This window comes from Schistocerca gregaria, unplaced genomic scaffold (assembly GCF_023897955.1).
Source record: "Schistocerca gregaria isolate iqSchGreg1 unplaced genomic scaffold, iqSchGreg1.2 ptg000818l, whole genome shotgun sequence".
Lineage (NCBI taxonomy): Eukaryota > Metazoa > Arthropoda > Insecta > Orthoptera > Acrididae > Schistocerca > Schistocerca gregaria.
This window is the reverse complement of record NW_026062185.1, coordinates 78,984-96,934: the sequence shown is the minus strand read 5'-3', so window position 1 is coordinate 96,934 and position 17,951 is coordinate 78,984. Positions and strand designations below refer to the sequence as shown.

The 17,951-nt window shown below is 48.5% G+C and overlaps 6 protein-coding genes and 1 long non-coding RNA gene across 9 annotated transcripts; 2 read left to right on the top strand and 5 right to left on the bottom strand.

Moving 5' to 3' along the window:
• The first annotated feature begins 98 nt into the window (after nucleotides 1-98).
• On the top strand, nucleotides 99-1,910 carry LOC126322577 (tether containing UBX domain for GLUT4-like). The gene is made up of 2 exons (XM_049994440.1): nucleotides 99-350; nucleotides 429-1,910. The coding sequence occupies exons 1-2, from the start codon at nucleotides 122-124 to the stop codon at nucleotides 1,868-1,870; spliced, it is 1,671 nt and encodes a 556-aa protein (XP_049850397.1). The 5' UTR covers nucleotides 99-121; the 3' UTR covers nucleotides 1,871-1,910.
• Nucleotides 1,911-2,600: 690 nt separating this feature from the next.
• Nucleotides 2,601-4,813, top strand: LOC126322578 (phosphatidylinositol 3,4,5-trisphosphate 5-phosphatase 2B-like). The gene is made up of 2 exons (XM_049994441.1): nucleotides 2,601-2,877; nucleotides 3,069-4,813. The coding sequence occupies exons 1-2, from the start codon at nucleotides 2,779-2,781 to the stop codon at nucleotides 4,626-4,628; spliced, it is 1,659 nt and encodes a 552-aa protein (XP_049850398.1). The 5' UTR covers nucleotides 2,601-2,778; the 3' UTR covers nucleotides 4,629-4,813.
• On the bottom strand, nucleotides 3,921-6,415 carry LOC126322581 (uncharacterized). Of its 2 annotated transcripts, none has more exons than XM_049994445.1 (2): nucleotides 6,085-6,415; nucleotides 3,921-5,945 (listed from the first exon to the last, which is right to left on the bottom strand). In XM_049994445.1, the coding sequence occupies exons 1-2, from the start codon at nucleotides 6,193-6,195 to the stop codon at nucleotides 4,848-4,850; spliced, it is 1,209 nt and encodes a 402-aa protein (XP_049850402.1). In that variant the 5' UTR covers nucleotides 6,196-6,415; the 3' UTR covers nucleotides 3,921-4,847. The 2 variants fall into 2 exon arrangements, with proteins under 2 accessions (XP_049850402.1, XP_049850403.1); XM_049994446.1 differs by having other exon boundaries at nucleotides 3,927-5,945; nucleotides 6,191-6,413.
• Nucleotides 6,416-7,424: 1,009 nt separating this feature from the next.
• On the bottom strand, nucleotides 7,425-9,932 carry LOC126322579 (CTD small phosphatase-like protein 2). 2 transcript variants are annotated; one of them, XM_049994442.1, is made up of 3 exons: nucleotides 9,627-9,932; nucleotides 9,287-9,443; nucleotides 7,425-9,220 (listed from the first exon to the last, which is right to left on the bottom strand). In XM_049994442.1, the coding sequence occupies exons 1-3, from the start codon at nucleotides 9,837-9,839 to the stop codon at nucleotides 8,148-8,150; spliced, it is 1,443 nt and encodes a 480-aa protein (XP_049850399.1). In that variant the 5' UTR covers nucleotides 9,840-9,932; the 3' UTR covers nucleotides 7,425-8,147. The 2 variants fall into 2 exon arrangements, with proteins under 2 accessions (XP_049850399.1, XP_049850400.1); XM_049994443.1 differs by having other exon boundaries at nucleotides 7,767-9,220; nucleotides 9,287-9,392; nucleotides 9,627-9,901.
• A 961-nt stretch (nucleotides 9,933-10,893) lies between these two features.
• Nucleotides 10,894-12,735, bottom strand: LOC126322612 (DNA repair and recombination protein RAD54B-like). The gene has a single exon (XM_049994492.1). The coding sequence runs from the start codon at nucleotides 12,733-12,735 to the stop codon at nucleotides 10,894-10,896; it is 1,842 nt and encodes a 613-aa protein (XP_049850449.1).
• Nucleotides 12,736-14,007: 1,272 nt separating this feature from the next.
• Nucleotides 14,008-15,893, bottom strand: LOC126322580 (uncharacterized). Its single transcript, XM_049994444.1, has 2 exons — nucleotides 15,585-15,893; nucleotides 14,008-15,464 (listed from the first exon to the last, which is right to left on the bottom strand). The coding sequence occupies exons 1-2, from the start codon at nucleotides 15,593-15,595 to the stop codon at nucleotides 14,174-14,176; spliced, it is 1,302 nt and encodes a 433-aa protein (XP_049850401.1). The 5' UTR covers nucleotides 15,596-15,893; the 3' UTR covers nucleotides 14,008-14,173.
• A 549-nt stretch (nucleotides 15,894-16,442) lies between these two features.
• LOC126322583 (uncharacterized) lies at nucleotides 16,443-17,752 on the bottom strand. Its single transcript, XR_007559085.1, has 5 exons — nucleotides 17,599-17,752; nucleotides 17,480-17,532; nucleotides 17,071-17,290; nucleotides 16,835-16,945; nucleotides 16,443-16,722 (listed from the first exon to the last, which is right to left on the bottom strand). It is a non-coding gene; the product is annotated as an uncharacterized LOC126322583 (long non-coding RNA).
• Between the last annotated feature and the right edge of the window lie 199 nt (nucleotides 17,753-17,951).

Genomic DNA, 17,951 nt, shown 5'->3' with positions numbered 1-17,951 from the left:
GTTACGGGTATTGTCGTGGAACGGACTCACATCGGCTATATTCTGCCGAGAGGCGGCGGTTGTAGCTTTTTTTCTAACTCGTGAGGCGGATTATTTTGATAGGCGGGGGCGTTGCGTTGTTATGATTTTTCTCAATTTAGCCTGCGGTCCCAGGAAGTGCTCCGTTTCTTTGTCCCCAAATCAGACCTTGGCCTATGCACTCGAAAAGTTTTGCGAAAGCTTCAAGTTGAATGTCGGGGAATACGCGCTGAGGCATCGAAACGTTCAGTTGGACCTGTCACTGGAGTTCAGGCTGTCCGGTCTGCCCAACAGGGCAAATCTGGACGTGTGCAAGAAGTCCGAGGGGTCGAGTGCGTTTTATAGATCGTCGTCGAGCGAAGCGTTGTTTTGTTTGTGTAAGTAACAATTTTTCGTTTCGCGCCGCACAGAGGGCAAGGAGGGGCTGGTGAAGGTGGCGCTGCGCGTGGACGGTAGTCGGGTGGTGCTGGAGGTGCCCAACACGTCGACGTTGTGGGAGTTGTTGCAGAAGGCGGAATCCGAGAAGGGTCTGAATTTACTGTCGGCCTCTGGTCCCGGTTCGAAGTATCTGCAGCCGTGCATGAGGTACATGAGTTCGGTGTTCTGCAGCAACGCGGACCTCCGCCGGACGACGCTGAGCGCGCTGGGAATTCGGTGTCAGTCCGTGCTGTTCGACTTTTTTCGCGAGCCGACAGAAGTGGAGGTGGGCGAGTTCTTGGAGAGGGACCGAGCGGAACAGGAGAGAGACCGAGCGGAGCGGGAGAGGAGAGAGGCGGAGCGGGAGAGGGAGCGAGCGGAGCAAGAGAGGAGAAAGGTTGAACGGGAAAGAGTGCAAGCAGAGCAAGACAGGGTGCGAGCGGAGCAAGACAGGGTGCGAGCGGAGCAAGACAGAATGCGAGCGGAGCAAGACAGGGTGCGAGCGGAGCAGGAAAGGCAGAAATCAGAGGAAAGAAGCGCGCGCGCGCCGTCCGAAAGTCAAGAAATGTGTCAACCGCGCGTCAAAGAACAAAAACAATTCGCGTCCAACGAATCCGAAATCACGCCGCCTGCAAACGAAGAATCTAAGTCGAATCGTTCTGAGGACCGAATACTTCCCGCGCATCTCGAAGGGGGCGGAATTACGGACCCAATCATGTCTGGGTTTCATAAATACATTCGAGACACTGAAGCTCTGAAACAGGGCCGTTTGTCACCGCCTCCAACTACCGTAGACCGAGACGTCAAAGTGTTCTTTCCTAGCGAACACCAGAAGGCGGAGCTTCTTCCGGATCTGCCACCAGATTTCTTCGAGCCGTCCGCCGAAGAGATCCTGTCGACTTTCAAGCGACGAGAGGATCCCGAACAGCTCGTTTTAAAGACCAAGGCGATGAGGGAGCGCTCGGCGGCCCACTTCGACAGGTGTCTGATCCGAGTTCGTCTGCCCGACGGAATGCAGATCCAAGGGACGTTCCACCCTCAGGAGAAGACGGAAGACGTGGTCGAATTCGTCAGGTCGCAGTTGTCAGAACCCAACCAGAAAATCGACTTCTACTTGTACACATCTCCACCTCGGGCAGAACTGAAGAAAGAGACGACTCTTCTCAAACAAACGCTGACTCCGGCTTCGCTCTTGCTCCTCGGGATTCGCCCCGGGCAACAAATGACCGCGCCCATTCTAAAGCCGGAACGCCTGCAGGAACTTCTCCCTCTGTACAAAAAGACGGTCAGCGAAGACGCGAAGTTCTCCTCGGAGAAGAGCACACCCGCATCCAAAAACACCGCGCCCACGCAGCAAAAGAACCCAACGAAGGCCCGAAAATCTCGCCCAGTCAAAGCGGCGCCAAAGTGGTTCCTAGCCGGAAAAAAAAGATAACCTGTACAGATTCTGTGCGAGCCGTACACGCCATACACAATTCGTGTTTGCGTTTATGTTTTTTTTTTTTTTTTGGAAAACCGATCGACCAACGAGCGGCGCACGTCAATTGCAAGCCTCTAATTTCTTTTTTTTTTTTTTTGGAAAGCCAATCGATAAGCGGCGCGCGCTGTGCAGCTCAAACTTTCACGAACACAGCCTCTCCAAAACAACTAAACCAACCGCATAGTCCGACTCGTGAGAAATGGAAACGTGCAAACTTCCAAAATATCGCGCTGTCTCTTCAGCGCCGCCTTCGAACACCAACCCCGGTTTCCCGCTCGGAGAACTGGTCACTTTGATCGATCTAAACGACACCTTCCAGCCTCCGAGCGCCTTGTGTACCGCCTCCTTGACCGCCCATCTAGACGCCGCGAAGCTATCGCTTCGACCCCGCAAATGATACTGCTCCAATTCGGACGGGTGCATGTACTTCCTGAATCGGGGATAAAGGGGCGGTAAGTAACCCCTACGCTGGTACAGCCAAACAAAAAAAAAAAAAAAAAAAAAGCCTCTGCGCACGTACGCCAAAAATCGATCTCCATACTTGCTCGCCAATCTGGATATCCGCGGAATGTGCACCAAGTCCACTCCTATCCCCGTAATCATCTCTCGCGCCGAGAAGTTCAAACACTTATCAAGCGCATCCGAAAACAAAACACAAAAATATTATTGATAAATCAAGGAGTTCACATTCGCTTAGTCCGTTGAGAGCGGGACTTCCTGCCGCGGTATTGTGGGCTCTGTCCTCAGCACAGAAGAGGTGTTGCTCTTATACTGGACAGGCAACGGAGATCGCGCCTCACCCCTGCGTTAGACCGAGCGAGGATATTTGCCTTCTCCGCCGCGCCCAAGTATGACCTGAACGAATGGAGGCGTATTTCTTTGAATGGAATCAGGTGATGTTCTGGACAGCCTGTCTATCCAGCCTGGTGGTTTTCTGGTTGATTTTCGCGTTCGTCCGTCGTGTACGTCGAAAAATCGTAATTTTGCAGTACGCGAGCGGAAAAAAAAGGCGAAACCCGCGAAAACAGCGCACACTGCGCCAACTGAAGCTGTCAATGCTCATGCCAAAAGCAGCCGTTCCAAAACCGACGTTTTCCGTGAGCAGTTTTCAACCGCATCCGCCAGGGATCGCTGATTTTTTTCAAACTTCAAGGTTGGCAACACCCTAAACCACGAAAGCCTAGCCGAGAAAGGAAACCTCCCGATCAATTTGCGCTTTGAGCACTTAAAGGACCAATGGACCTTTCTCATGAAGAAGTACAAACTCAGTGAGTCCACGGTACCCCGGTGGCACTTTTGCGTTTTTGACCGTTTTGACCTCCAGATATTTGTGGGTACATGGAACATGGGAAACTCGGTGCCGCCCAACTGCGACGTCATCCGAACATGGTTCGCGTGTGAAGCAGGCGGCACGGGCACTTCGCCAAATGGGAGCTGTGCGCGATTGCAGCACGACGTGATCATTGTTGGCGTTCAGGAATGCGCGTACTACCCCGAAAAACAGTCCTGCGAAAATCACTGGTTCAACCTGCTAAAAAAAACGCTGGGCTCGGAATTCACCATGATCGCGTGCATAAGTCTGAGAAAATCCATTCGCACGGGCGTATTCGTGCGCAAACTATGGACCCCTTGTATAGATGCCATACAAGCTGACATGCATTCTACCACATTTCCCGTATTTTGGAGAAAAGGCGGGATTGGCGTGCATTTGAAACTGTTGGGGACCGACCTGTGCTTCTTGAACTGTCATCTCAGCGCTCACTCGTCCAGGACGCTCACCCGAAACAGCGAGCTCCGGAGGCTGTTCGGCCGGATCAAGCTCGGGCGTCGCAATTGCGACATCAGCAACCAGTTTCACCACATTTGGGTCTTTGGAGACCTCAATTACCGCGTGCTGACCGACTGGAACCACTGCGACCGACTCATCTCGGCGCGAGATTGGCAGACGCTCGAATCGTACGACCAACTCATACAAGAACAAAAAAAAGAAAAAATCTTGTACGACTTTATCGAAGGACCGTTAAACTTTTCTCCTACATTCAAGGTGGCGCGCGGAAGCCCAGACTGCTACAGCAGTCAGCGCATCCCCAGCTGGTGTGACCGCATTCTCGTGCACTCTCTACCGAATTGCTCGCTCCGGACAAACAACTACGCGCGTGCGAAGTCAATCGCATCGAGCGACCACACACCTGTCTATGCCACCTTCACCTGCTCTATCCCGCCATCCAGAGTCCTGCACCAACACCGCGACTACGTCAAAACGCATTCGCACGATGAAAAAAGCACTGACGTGCCGGCGCTCCGCCACGCTCGCCCATTTCGCCTGATTTTCACCCAACTCGTTCTCGAAATGACTGAACATGCCTGTACCGACATGTACCCGGAGTTTCGTCCTGCGGTCGCGTTTGCGTCTCCCGTCATTTCCGGAGACTGCGAAGCGACCGCCGCCACAAATGCGGACCTTTTCACCTATTTCTGGGACTCTACGATCACCTTGCGCACCGAGCCCATCTGCGCGCACCTGTTGGCCGTGAGCCACTTGTATATCCACATACGCGATCAGAGCTCCGCCGGCGCTTCTTCGGCGAACGTCGCTCTGGCCGTGCTGGCCCTCCAGACGCCATTTCGCTCGCCTCAAACCTTCGCCGCTCCGGCTATAAACTGCGGCGTCAAATTCGGAACCATATCAGGCTGCTTCCACATAAAATGCTGACGGGACGGCTGCCTCGGCGACTGCGCCCCGACGGAGCTCTCAAGTCCCGCTAAAGGCGCGCGACCTCTTCAAAACCTGCCGCAGAATAAAATCACCGCTCACCGGCGCCAAAGCTGTTCTCCGCTCGGGAAAGAGTTCGGTTTCGACAGAGCACCGCCGTGGGCTTTTTGTTTTCTGCCGAGTCAGGGCTGCGAGCGAGACTGTTCGGTCGAAATTTTTTCATTGTTTCGTTAATTTATCGTAATGAGCTGAAAGTCTTTCGTAGCTCATCAGAGCGTCCAAAATCCTCGACGGCCTAAGTCCTAGCAAAACCGGCGTTTTCCTAATCAGTCCGCAGTCGACCCATTCGTCGTCGGTGTCGTCTAAAATCAAGCTCGACATGAAGTCCGGACTTCCCAACGCGGGCTCCGGCACGTCGCTGGAAGCGCTGTTGGATGTTTGAGTCGACCCGATAACGTTTCTGGGCGGCGCGAGCCCCTTGAAGAAGGCGCCAGACCGCGTGTCGTAGTGGCACTTACTCTGGTGGCCAGATCCCCTCCTGGATGCAGTCTTCAGCGCTTCGGACGAGAGGGACTTCAAAGAGTACCTGTCCGCCTCGTGTTGCAAGGAGCTCTGAGACTCGAGAGAAGAAGCCGAAATCCAGCTGCTCCCCGGATTGGGGGCGTACTGAAAAGCGCCAAACAGCGAATAATCTTCAGCATCATGAGGTGATGCGTCTTGCGGGCACGGCTCAAATTCGTTCCCGCCACCCTCGTTCGCGCTGTATCGCTGCGCTCTGTTTTGAAACTCGGACCCGGACTGAGGAACCACCACCGTGTTGTCCAGCTTGGATGCGGACACGTGCTTTCCTGTGTAATCCTTGATTTCAACGCAAATTGGCACCGCCTTCATCACTAAATTGTAATGACTCCGGTACTGAACCACCAAAGACACGTGTTCAACCGTGGAAAACTGCTTCCTCTCCACTGGCGCGTCGCGCTCGAAAGGCTCCGTCGGAGAGTCACTGAAACGATAAGAAAAAGAAATGGGCAACGTCCCCTTCTGCAAACAAAGACGACGCAAGTAATACAGAGGCACGTTCCTAGTAAACGTATACAACGGCCTAAGCGCAGACATAATCTTGAGGTCGACGTTCCGGCTCTCAACGTCAGTCGGAACGTAGGCAACTGTCCACTTCTCCATTAAAACCAATTTGGGCTCCGCGCTATCGGGAGACTCGGTAAAGTATACGTCCAAGTGCAAGTCCCTCATCGGGTTCTGCTTCCAAAACTGCAGCTTTGCTATAATCTCATCGGACTCTGGCAGCAAAATCCAAAACTGTCTCTATATGTTAGTGTGTGTGTGTATGTCCTCTATCCTGTCACACTTCCTGTATAAAACACGCTCCCGTGGAAGGACTCTCGCGCATGTTCCGTCTATCGTCGGGCCGCTATCGTGGCCCACGATTGCCACGTACGTGGTCGTTCACAGGCGCGTCCTTCGGCACGTCCACGATTCGGCGATTCAACACGATATGCGCCACCTTCCTCTTCAACCTGTAAAAAAGAATCTGCTCCTCGTACGACATCCTTCTGGCTCTCTTCGCGAGCTCACGCTAGCGAAAACACCCGACGCGGTTACAGAACTCGCTCGAGAAGCGGCAGGTCTGCTGCTCCTACGCTATCGCAAAAAAGAAACATACGCCGCCCCCTCGCCAACTGTGTCCCCTCTATCCCTAATTCAGCACAGCGCTGACTCTCAACCGTGAGGCGGACAACGTAAGCACCCCAAAATTTAAAAGCAAAACTGGCCGTACAGAATTTTTGTAATAGTTATTTATTTTTTTCTTTCAATAGGGAACAAATAGTGTCTATGCCAAACGAAACTCGGCTGATGTGCATACGCCCAGTGGAAGCACTCTCTCCCGCACGCCACGTGCCTTCAAACCTCGCAGACGCCTTCACTCGACGATCTACTCGTGCTCAATCAACGCCATCACATTGCAGCTCAATTCCTCCGCCAAAACGTTAAGGAAAAAAAACGAAAACGGTCGAACTGTACCAGCCGTCCCTCGCCCCTTCCAGCACGAGATGGCATCTGCGCCAACTCTCCCATCCAGTATGCACGTCAACTCATTCAATAAACCTCCTGCTGAACCTTCTGAGCAGCCGTACGCTCCGGGCGCCTCACATCTTCCACGTTAAAAATAATGCGCAAAAGCAGAGAGCAACTCGGGCATCGAACTGTATCTTCCCCATCCAGCAACTCTTCCTTCCTCGACACCAGCAACACAGGAACAGATGGTAGGCCACGCGCGTCAGCTCGTCTCTTTCAGTTGTGATATAAAGGCGAAAAATCATAGAGCGTCGCGTACTCCAGTTATGGAAAATACATCTCCGCATGGACAAGGATAGGTGTAAGTATCAGTCTCATCGTCGTATTCGAAGTCCTCTATTTCGATTTCGTCGTAATAGGCCGACATAAGAAAGCACAAATGAAAAAAATAACAAAACGAGCGCAGAAAAATCGCTACTGCGTCGCCAACTGAGCGCCTTTCATACCTCGCAGAAGCGGCAGGAGGCCGATCTAAATTGGTAAGCTACTTTCTCGTACGGCATAGAAGCCACATGGACCCTTCTAGGGCAGAATACGCGGCGTGCGAAGGCCCAGAGAGCTCTTGAAGTGCGCGTGACATATTTAGGAAGAGTGTCCTGTACTTCCTTTCACACACCGTAGCCGCCTAATAAAGAAAGAAATTCTACGACTCTCGCGAGAGAGATTTTTGTGGTGTGGAGAAAACCAGTTCGCGACCCTGTCTCAACAGACGAATTGGCTGTGTGTGCGCATGCCTTCCGACACACACATGTTCATGTAAATCTTTTTGTATAGTCAGGCTTCTTTAACACTTCGGAAGCCCAAAACGCCTTTGGCACAATTTGTCGCGGCGCGCGAACTAGAGACCCGTGAACGAGAAAAGGGAGGCTGTTCAAGAAAGCGATCCTCGTGCGAGGTCGTGAATAGCGCTCACGCAGCCTCTCGAAGAAGAAAAATCCAGTCGCGGTTGCCGTTCTCCGATGATGAGAGGCGTGTCAGCCTCAGGAGGGCCACTTCTCGAGTACGACAATCAACCCTGCATTCGGAACTTTTGAAATTTTTTCTAGAAAACAAAAATGCACCACAATAATACTCTGCATTAGAGAGGGGGGGACTTAGCAGCTTGACAGGTAGCTTTCATAAAAATGCAGCCAAAATTTAGTTTGTGTTCATATAGCATATTTGGTGCACTTTTCGAGTCTAATGGCTCTTCGAGCTTATAGAGCCTATCAACTGTTTAGGCGAGTCCCAAATAATGAGCAGTTTTTTTTGCCTTGAGCACCAAAATTTTTGATCGGCCTCGATAGAGAAAGTAGTATACGACCGGCTGTCGGCGGCTGAAACTAGAGTTGAACCTTCGCCGCGCTGCTTTACTTGTCAGTTTCTTCGATAGAAGTACCAAGCATGCGCACTGTTCAGGCAAGTAGCGCATTTTTCGAGCGGGCTCTACAGGAAATAGCTCTTTTTGAACTCTTCTAGGCGGTCTTGAAGGTGAAATTTGGAGTGCAAAAGTGGCCTCACGTCGGAGCACGCTGCTGCAGACTCTAAAAATGGCAGTAAGTGGAGAAGTTCTCTATCTCGGTGGTCGTCAGTCCAGCTGTTGATTGGAATCCCATTGTCCAACTGATAGGCAAAAGAGAACGGTGAATTGTCGATAATGACAACTTTAGACAATTCGCGACCCAGAACGTGCAAGTTTTTAAGATAATTTCCCAAAACATAGGTACAACTTTCGCGAAAGATTCTATGGTGGATCCACTTTCTTTCTGGATCTAAAATGCTTAGAAGCTTGTCGGCATACACCCTATCAGAGGCTGTGAATATGACGGTCTCAAATAATTGGCTGACATGCTCCAAAAACTCGTCGAAGCCTGGGCGCTTTTTGACATATATCTCGTGCTGCTTCTCTTTGAAATCAAAGGAAATAACCATACCGGGATTATCGACCTTCTTCGAGCTGCAATGAACAAGGGTTTCGTCAAGATCTAACACGAGTGTGATCGGGGGTGCATTATGAGATTTAATAGGTAAGCAAGGTGCATTTGGCGGGGGCGGAAGTGTATCTAAAGGAGGCAACATCGCAATTAGGTAAAAAGAATCAAAATCAACAAACTCGTCGTTATGTGCATCTTCCAAACATTTCGACTTCGAATGCTGTTGGACGGCCTTTTTGGATATACGGATGTCACTGCTCGCACTCAGACGCGCTCCCTGTTCCTGCTCTAGACTATTGTTTATAGGAAAATGAGGTTGACGTAAAGAGCGTATTTTTTCGTTAAATTTGAGGAACGCCCGATTGATATTTCGCATAACCCTGTAAGCAGTAAGATAATTAGCGACCGAAGCTTTGCGGGCTACCACTCTAGTAGAGCATGGTGGCGATGAAGAAGGTGGTCCGGTACTCGTTTCTGTCGCGCCGACACTAGAAAGCGGCAGTGTAGCTTTTCCATCTTTTTCGACAAGGGTCGGGAGATGCGAGCATTTTCCTTCGCAAGGGAGGTTGGTAGAAAAAAATGGATCTTTGAAAGAAGGGTAAGAAGAGCGATTGTTGCAAAGAAAACTGTTGAAAAGTACAACTACCGTACCACCTGATCGATCTTTATCCTTAATTGATGTATTGCCTAGTAAACTTTTCGCCGAATTGAGTGAGACCGTCAAACTCGATTTTTTCGGGCGCTTACTTTTTAATTTCTTTAGCGAGGAAACAGTGCCAGAATTAGAATTAAAAGCACCGTCGGTTATCTATGTTTTCGCGAAAACTTATGTCAGCCACGGTCGGCGAGGATGCACGGTCTATTTCTGAGCACCTCCGAAAATTTCAGGTCGCATCGATACTGTACGAAAGAGCTGAAAATTTTATCTAGGTGCGTACCGACAAGCCCAGTTTTAACGATTTAATAGGTGAAAAATTTTTTTTGTACGTACGGTACTCTGAGCTTTATTCAGGCCAATGATAGACACATCGTGGACATCTCTCTTCTTTGAGCTGGTCTGATTGAGCATCGAAACGCTTTGCTGGTCTATGTTTTGGCAGCCTTGTAAAGTCGAAGATAAAACTTTATCTCCAATCCTCGGGCTGCTGCTGAGAGTGACATATGTCTCTACTAGAGGACTCCCCCCTTCGTTTTCAAATATCATAAAATGAACGGCAGAACGAGTGCAGGTGTTTTCGAAGCAGTGGCGAAAATAGTCCAAGCGAAGACCGGGTACACATAGAAACGCAGAGGTATATATTATGCTTTCGAGGATTTTTAAAATATTTCATGATGCAAATATATTTTGAAAAAACCGAACTTAGCTATAAGACGGATGCTGAATTTGAAAAGAAGAAAAAGATAGATGAGATCGGATGCTAAAGTTTGAATCAGAGCCGCGGGAAATAGCAAAATCTTAAAGCCTATTGGAAAGAGGTCATTAAACTCAAAAAAAAAAGAGCATGCTTTTTTTTTGGCTCCTGCTGCATACAGCAGTCTGCCGGAGGATGCTCTTTCAGCACGCGAGAACGTCGTTTACAAGTGAAGATGGCTTGACGATTAGGGACGGATAAGCAATTGAAAAAATGAGAAACATATACCCTTCAAAAGGATAGAGCAGAAAATGTTCAATTCGGTATCAGGAGAGAGCGCAGCTAAGTCAACCACTTGTGCCTTTTCTATGCCTGCCTTGTTTTTAGAGACGTGTACAAAAAATTCGCAGGGATGCGCAAATTTCACGCTCTACTAGAATGTTGTAAGAAAGACCGTGAGAGGGGGGTTTCGCGGAATTTAGAAACCCGTTGTACCCATCTACAATGGGTTTCTGGAGAGGAGAAAGGGCATATGCACGGCGATCTCACCTGTCAAAAGGAAATCCACAGCGCCTGCCTCGGCTATGTCTGAAATCGGGCTTCTGACGCAAGAAAAATGCAGAGCATGGCTCTGCGCCCTATGCGCGTTTTGTACGAGTGCAGCAGTAATAGGACAGTTTTGAAACACAAATTCTTCGAATGCTACGCAGTTCCAACGCAGTTCAATCCAGCGGGCGGGGGGTCCGGCCTGCTTCCCAGTCGGAGAAGTCAGGCCAGGAAGTGAAGGCTGTTTTCTTTTTTCTGGAACCAGTACTGGTTGAGGGTCGAGAAGTTCGAAGAGTATGTATTTTTTCTTTCAAGAAAATGTCAAAACAACTGTGTTTCAGCGGTTTTACGAGGCGCGCCTTATACGTGCTGTGTTTGCGAACGTGCATCAGAGCTGGGGGTGTAGGATGTGTGATTCGTCGTTGATTTTGAAAAGATGAAAGATATGATTCCTTCTGCTTCCAGAATGTCGTCGGCTCTTTTTGTTATGGGTTTGGAGGCAGCAATTGATTTGATGATCTCGTCTTGACAGTCGAGTGGGTTCGCGTAATGTACCCAGTCTCCGATGTTTTCTTCTCGAACTTTGTTTGTCGACTTGCGAAAAGCGGTTTTGCTGAGTTTGTGGCTGCTTTTTTTTAGTTGGGATAGCTCGCACCGGCATCCAGAAATATCGTGCGTGTCGCATCGGGTGTCGCAATTCAAGCTGAAGATATCCTTGAGGTCTTCGATAGATAGCCGAGAAGCGAAAGAAGTCGGCAGCCGAGATTGGTTAAAATTAGGTCTTTTATCGGAATTTGGACATTTTTTTTTTTGAGAGGAAGGAAAGCAGTGACGGCCGTCTTGTTCTAAGATGAGTTCGCCAATGTCGTTTTTCATCAGTTGTCTCTGGAATATCTTTTCGTCGATCATGCCGGTGGACAATAGCCGGTAGATCCATGTCGTTTTGGTTTGTCCATCTCTCCAAACGCGCGCCAGAGCTTGTGAGTCGAACGCAGGATTCCAAGCGCTGTCAAAGAGAACGAGTCGATTGGCGGAGCACAGGTTTAGGCCGACACCGCCGGCCTTCGTAGAGAGCAGAAAAATGAATATGGAGGTGTCGCATTGAAAGCGGTCGACCAACTGACTTCTTTCGGACAGCTCCGTATTCCCGTCTAGTCGAAGACACTTCCAGCCGCATGACTCGAACATCTTTTGCAGAACGTCGAGCGTCTTGGTAAAGCTCGACAGAACGACGAGCTTATCGGTCGTCGCGGCCCGAATGGCTTGCGCGAGCTGCGCCAAGACGATCATCTTTCCGGACAATTCTGGAGAAAATGAGAACCGCTGGTATGGTGTATGAGTGGAGATTCTAGAATCGGAAGCGCTGCTTAAGAGCTGGAGAAAAGATGCATCTATTTCGTCAAGAAGGCAATCCGACATTGCACTTTCCTTCGGAAGAACGAGTTCTGGATGGTTACAGATCTTCATGAGCTTAGTTATGTTCTGGAGGACGTTTTGTTCGTCGTAGCTCAAATGAGACAGCACGGACCGATAGAATTCCACTTGGGCGCAAGTCGGAAGACAAAATACGATTTGTTCGATTTTTGGAGGTAGAAATGCCTCTAAGACTTTGCTCGTCCTTTTGAGAATGAAGGTCGATGTGCGTTTTATGAGCTCATCTAATTGGTGCAGGCCAAATCGGATGGATTCCTGGTCTGAATCAGGTCCTCTGGCGGCTAAAATAGGTCTTTCATAGGATTTTCTAAATTCTTCGATAGTTCCCAAAAATCCGGGATTAACAAATTCTACCAGCGCTCGATACTCGGAGAGGTTGTTTTGAAAAGGGGTACCCGTAAGGATGATGCGATGTGAACATTTCAGGCTAGAAATGCACTGTGTGATCTTAGCAGAGGGATTTTTGAGTCTGTGCCCCTCGTCGCAAACCATCAAGTCGAAGCTCACGTGTTCCAAGGCTGAGAAGTTGACCCGGATTTGCTCGTAGGAGATGATCAACAGCTTTTCGTCGACTCGAGTGGCAAAGTTTTGAATCAAAAAATCAGTTTGCTTTTTGGAATTTTCAATGACAACTGTTGGCCGCAGTCTCGCCTGTCCGAGCCATTTCTTGACCTCTTTGGCCCAGAGCTGGATAAGCGATGCCGGCGAAATGACGATTGCCTTCTTTATATGTGGGTGAAACGGGCCGCGTGGACTCTGAGTCAGCATTGTGCGAATTAAAGCAAGTATTTGAAGAGTCTTTCCAAGTCCCATTGCATCTGCCAAAACGCAGCCCAAAACACGAAAAGAATCAGTAGTGCGCAAATTCGTGACGCATTCATACATGAATCGAACACCTTCAACTTGGTGCGGCCGTAATATGTCCGCCAGAAAGGGTTCCAACACAACCGACACTTGATCGGTAGCGCCACTCGGTGGTGAGTAAATGCATATCTTCGCGTCAGGATTCGAAGCGTAGAACGAGGCGGATGCCTTTACCCGAACTGGCGCGGTCGTGTGCTTATGCAGGGGGCCGTTCGTTTTTTTGGCAAAAATCCGACCTGAGGTAGAAGCGGGAATTTCTTGAGATTTCAAGAACTTCATCGGCGTAGCCGAACAGGGCGGACTCGAAGGAGAAATGGATGTTTCTTGAGACTCGGAAGACTTCATTGGCGCGGCTGAATAGGGCAGGCTCGAAGGAGATGATGATGGCCTTAACGAGTCGTCGATTTTTGCTGGAGGACAAAAAGCCTTCACCGAGCGTTTAATGTGCTCATTTTCTACGTTCTGAAAATGATCCATTTTCAGATCTATTTTCACCTCCTTGTCTCCTATGACGGTCGAATCGCCCTCCCGAATATGGGATAAGTTTTGAAGCGAATGCGTAGAGCTGATGTTAATGCGGTTCATAGCCGAATCAAATAGCCATCCCGTCTTATTGGCAACGAACAAGTAGCCACTCTGATAAACTTTTTGTTGTTTTTTAGAGCGGGTACACCAAGAGACGGAATAGCAAGTTTCTGAAGGATCAATGTGCCATGTTGAGGCAGAGGCAATTTCGGTTGCGCTTGCCTTTGGTGGGTCAAGAAGAGTGCCCCGATCGACAGGGTGAGGTTCTGAGTTCGGAGGAGCCACCGGTCGGTCCTTTAGAGGTGTGCCCGTGCAAAGGGAAGTCACAGAGGTCAAAGAGTGCTTGAGAGGGGGGGGAGAGGTGGCAGAGTCTGCTTTTCCATAGATGACGTTTCTTCGGCGTTTCATAGGTTCACACCATTCTGAAAATGGCTTTTGAGTGAGAGATATAGGGAAGGGAAGAGTAAAAGCCAAAGTAACTCAGAGAATTTGACAGATTTTTTTTTTTAAGGAGAGAGTCTGTGTCATGCAGACGGTTTCGGACGGTATGTGCGTTTTCGCTATCCTAGAGACGAGTTTCTCTCCGTACAGACGTACGGCGCCTTATCGAGCTGAACGGAGGTAAATTCAGAATTTTTCATATCACATGCATACGGTATAGAAAATAATTTTATTAAAAGTCAGGCGCGCACAAAAAAATGTGCATACGTTATATCATACACAATACTTTTTCAAATTGCGCAATGATACAATGCACATCTCTCTTTGCAAGAGAGTGACGTCTTGCTCGTGCTATGTGTACTCGGCGATAGGCTGGTTATAAGAAGATGAAAATGAAAAATACGCCGGCCAGCAGCGAGAGGAATAAGATCAGCAGAATTTTACCGGTGGACACGAGCGTCTTCTTGACGCGGCGTGAGAAGAGAGGCGAGTGGTGTGAACCGGATATGGGTTGTACGGTGAAATTATGTAGCTGTGAAAGGATTGTCGTCTTGAGTGAGTCTATCCTTGATCTAGCGATAGATGCGACCCATTCTTCTTGGTTGGAATACCACATATTGGTGGAAGCCGCTAGGTAGCAGTTGAGCGATTTGATGAGGGCTTTGTAATTGTGGCTATTAAATTCAAATTCTTTGGAGTACAGGTCACCGAGATGAAGCTGTCCACGAATGTATCCAGTGCGGGCGCTTTGCTTGAAGAGTTTTTTGGCGCGAGAAAAATCGCGCTGTGAGAAGTAGTAAGATCCCAGATCGTCTTGCGCGACGGCATACCCGGCATTTGCAGACTGCTTTTGCCAATAGATAGCCCTGTCAATGTCTTTTGGAAGACAGGAGGTGCCGGAAGAGTAAAGCCTGCCTAAATAGTGCTGAGCGACTGGATTTTTTTCGATTTCTGCTTTATATTTTACTGTACTAGTGGACGCCTGATCACCGTTCATGGCACCTACCATGTGGGGGATGAAGTCGCGCATCCAATCTTCCGTAGAGAAAATGCGAAGATGCTCTTGCTGCGTTTGCATGCCGGCCTGAAAATATGGAGACGCATTGAAGTGAGAAGGCTGTGCTAGAGTGCTGTCGTTGGTTGGGTCACTGGTTGATTTTAGGATGAGTTCTGCATGATCCAAGATAAGTTCTGCTGCTTGAAGTAAGAACAACGAGCGATAAGACTCCATGGCAATGTCGAACCAATAGTGCTTAATTTTTTTCTTAAACATTTCGCGATACATTTGCCGCATGCGGTTGTTTTCGTCCGCGTTATTTTCAAGACTCTGGCACAGCAAATCGATCCAGAATTCTGGATGGGTCCTATGGAGCGCAGTTTGGTTCAGGTCTACTTGCGACAACAGTTCTGGCGCGCATACTGTCGCGAGTTTTGCTCCTTCTCGTACTTGACTTGGAAAATGACGAAATATGCTAATCATCATGTGAGAATTCACCAACGCATGTACAGAGGAGGGGCTAATGTTATGCCAGATATCTAACAGCTTCTCTCTCAACTCCACGTCTTGCCATCTTTCTAAAACCGAAACACGCAACTTGCCGACCTCCTTGGCATTGATCTCTTTTTGAATTTGCGCATCCGATATTGTCCTTTTTACAAGTCTCTGACTAACCATTGCAATAAGAGCAGTAATAGTAGTGACGGAGATGTAGCACAGTATACACTAGAAGAAGATCCTATAGATGATATTCTCGAAGCGGATACAACACAACTGCAACAAAACATACCAAGGGAACATAAATCGATGAAGCTTATACGACGACCCACTATATTAACCATAATCAGGATTTTCACCGTCGTCGCTTCTAAAATTCAACACTCTTAAGCTGAAAATGTAGTGTGAACTGCGCGATGCAAATTGCTCTTGTCGTTGCTGTCAAAAAAAATCCAATATCTGTCTGCCACAAATTCGGCAAAATGTATAAAATCCCTTCTAAACAAGGTAATGCCAGTGCTATAGTGAGTGTTAGCGTCCTGTTCGCGAGCGCGACCGAACCAACTGCTCACGAGACATTTGCTAAACACCTTCTCTGAAAAATAAAAATTATCGCTTGTTAAATTTTGCAAATTCGGCGCGCACTGCTCCTTGCCTGTCTCGTGCTCGTAGTCCAGACATCCCTTTTATCTATTGAAGCTTAGGCGTATATCGAGATTTTTCGTTAGTGCCTTCCTGCCGTCAGAGCAGGCTGAGCGGATGCGTACAGCATCTAATAAAGTTCCTCTTGAGGCGCAAGAAATCACACATACACATTATGTGCAGCCCTTATTCAGGATGCATACGTGTGGGCCATTTCCTCTGACTTGCCCTCAACATCGAAGTTGTACTTGGATAAAAGAGCAGGGAGTAAATGCGCCCCTAAGAACACACAAAAGCTAAGGGCACTGAAGAAAAAGGGTATAATAGTCGAAACCGCGGGCAGAACGGACACATATCTACAGCTCTCTTCTGGTTTGATTTATTTAGATCGCGCAAGGTATACGAGTATTGGGCTAAGTTGATAGCACGCTTAATACCTCCCTTAAAAAAGGGTTCCCTGTGTAGTTTCGCTGAGCAATAGAGAAGGGAAGCAGATAAATCACAAACGGAAAACAGAAGACATAAAAAATACACAAATAGGGTAAAGACTGCTTTTTCTCTCAATGGGAAGAATCAAAGATGTTGGCAGATATTAACCGGCACACCTAACCAAGCCTTGAATTGTCAAGTATTTGCACTTGCCATGGACAATGGGTTGGGACAGATATGCTTGCTCCACTTCGGACGTCTGGACATTGGGCCTGTTTGTTGTTATTGGGGTTGCGAAGGATAGAAGTAAGGGTTGGGTGGATACTGCATACCAGGGTCGTTCTGAACTGGTCCGTTATCTAGGAATGAGGGACGGGTAAGTGTTTGGTTTGCGAATGTCGGACTCTTGGACCTAGTGGGGCCCCTTCCTCTACAGAAAGAGGCTCTACCCTGTGAAGTTAACGCACGTACCATAGAAGACTTGATTGGTACTGAAGATTGGGGGGTAGGGGGCTGGGGGCTGCATAGGTTGGATATTGGGATTTATTGAATATGAATATGAAGCGGGGGGGGGCTGCATGACTTTAAAAGAGAGTTATTTTAAGTGCTGCGTATCAGCAAATAGAAATGGCGTAGAATTATAGTGAGTGAGGACAAAAAACTCCGTTGGTTCGCAAAAGTACGTGTCACACTGACAAGGAACGTACCTTGCTGATATGGATGCTGCTGCTGAATAGCATTAAAGGTAGGCTGTTGTGTTGAATATATGGATTGTTGGTAAGTCATGGTAGGTGGCGGCTGATACTGAGGGGGAACTTGAACTTGTTTAATAACAGTGTGCTGAACTTGGAGGGGAGGGGGTTGAGATATGGGAGTTGGCAAGACGTGTTGCACTGTCGTTTGAGTCATGACAGGTTGTGGTTGCTGCTACTCGAGAAGAGGGGTGGTATGAAGAGGAAAGAGGTTAGTGTCAGATTTTGCACGCCCATAGAGTGTAGCAAGAATATAAAAATAGAGTGTCGGCTCCTTGCTTCATTGGAGTCAACCAAACGATTAAACTGCGTGGATGATGTGTTTTTTGCGTAAATTGGTGCAAAAGCGGATAGATATGCGTACTGTAACGACAGGTACTGGGGTCGCTGACACGACCGTGATTGGAGTTGGAGGAACTGGCTAGATTACTTTTGAGTATTAGAATTACATAACGCGAGGAAAAGAAAAATAGATGTCAATACGTGCACGTCTAGAGACAAAAGTTGTATTGCCACTTCTGGTGACTTCGATTGAGGGATCAGTAGTGACGACAGTTACAGCTCTTCGGCGACATTCCTTGCATTCAGAGAAGTAATGGGATCCTATATCGAACCAGCGATCGCATGATTTACAACGTCTGCCCATTTGCGAAGTGAGAACAGAATAGTCTTGCGGTTAATTATTCATTGCGTATTGTTATATATATAATACCAAAAAAATTAAAGGAGGCAATTTAGAGGTGACAAGGAAACGTGCGTGGCGCTAGGGCGACGGTGACCATCGGGGAATAAAGCAGCGCTCTGGATAAAATGGTAACCAGAGACAGGTAATGCGC

What these genes read in the sequence shown, in the direction of transcription:
- LOC126322577 (XM_049994440.1), top strand. Translation starts at nt 122, where the DNA reads ATGATTTTTCTCAATTTAGCCTGCGGTCCCAGGAAGTGCTCCGTTTCT. An exon ending in CAAGAAGTCCGAGGGGTCGA is followed by an intron (nt 351 to 428) that starts GTGCGTTTTATA and finishes CGCGCCGCACAG; the next exon opens with AGGGCAAGGAGGGGCTGGTG.
- LOC126322578 (XM_049994441.1), top strand. Translation starts at nt 2,779, where the DNA reads ATGGAGGCGTATTTCTTTGAATGGAATCAGGTGATGTTCTGGACAGCC. An exon ending in TTTTCGCGTTCGTCCGTCGT is followed by an intron (nt 2,878 to 3,068) that starts GTACGTCGAAAA and finishes TCAAACTTCAAG; the next exon opens with GTTGGCAACACCCTAAACCA.
- LOC126322581 (XM_049994445.1), bottom strand. Translation starts at nt 6,195, where the DNA reads ATGTCGTACGAGGAGCAGATTCTTTTTTACAGGTTGAAGAGGAAGGTG. An exon ending in ACGCGCCTGTGAACGACCAC is followed by an intron (nt 5,946 to 6,084) that starts GTACGTGGCAAT and finishes ATATAGAGACAG; the next exon opens with TTTTGGATTTTGCTGCCAGA.
- LOC126322579 (XM_049994442.1), bottom strand. Translation starts at nt 9,839, where the DNA reads ATGATATTTGAAAACGAAGGGGGGAGTCCTCTAGTAGAGACATATGTC. An exon ending in TGAATAAAGCTCAGAGTACC is followed by an intron (nt 9,444 to 9,626) that starts GTACGTACAAAA and finishes GCGAAAACATAG; the next exon opens with ATAACCGACGGTGCTTTTAA. An exon ending in GGATAAAGATCGATCAGGTG is followed by an intron (nt 9,221 to 9,286) that starts GTACGGTAGTTG and finishes CTTCTTTCAAAG; the next exon opens with ATCCATTTTTTTCTACCAAC.
- LOC126322612 (XM_049994492.1), bottom strand. Translation starts at nt 12,735, where the DNA reads ATGCTGACTCAGAGTCCACGCGGCCCGTTTCACCCACATATAAAGAAG.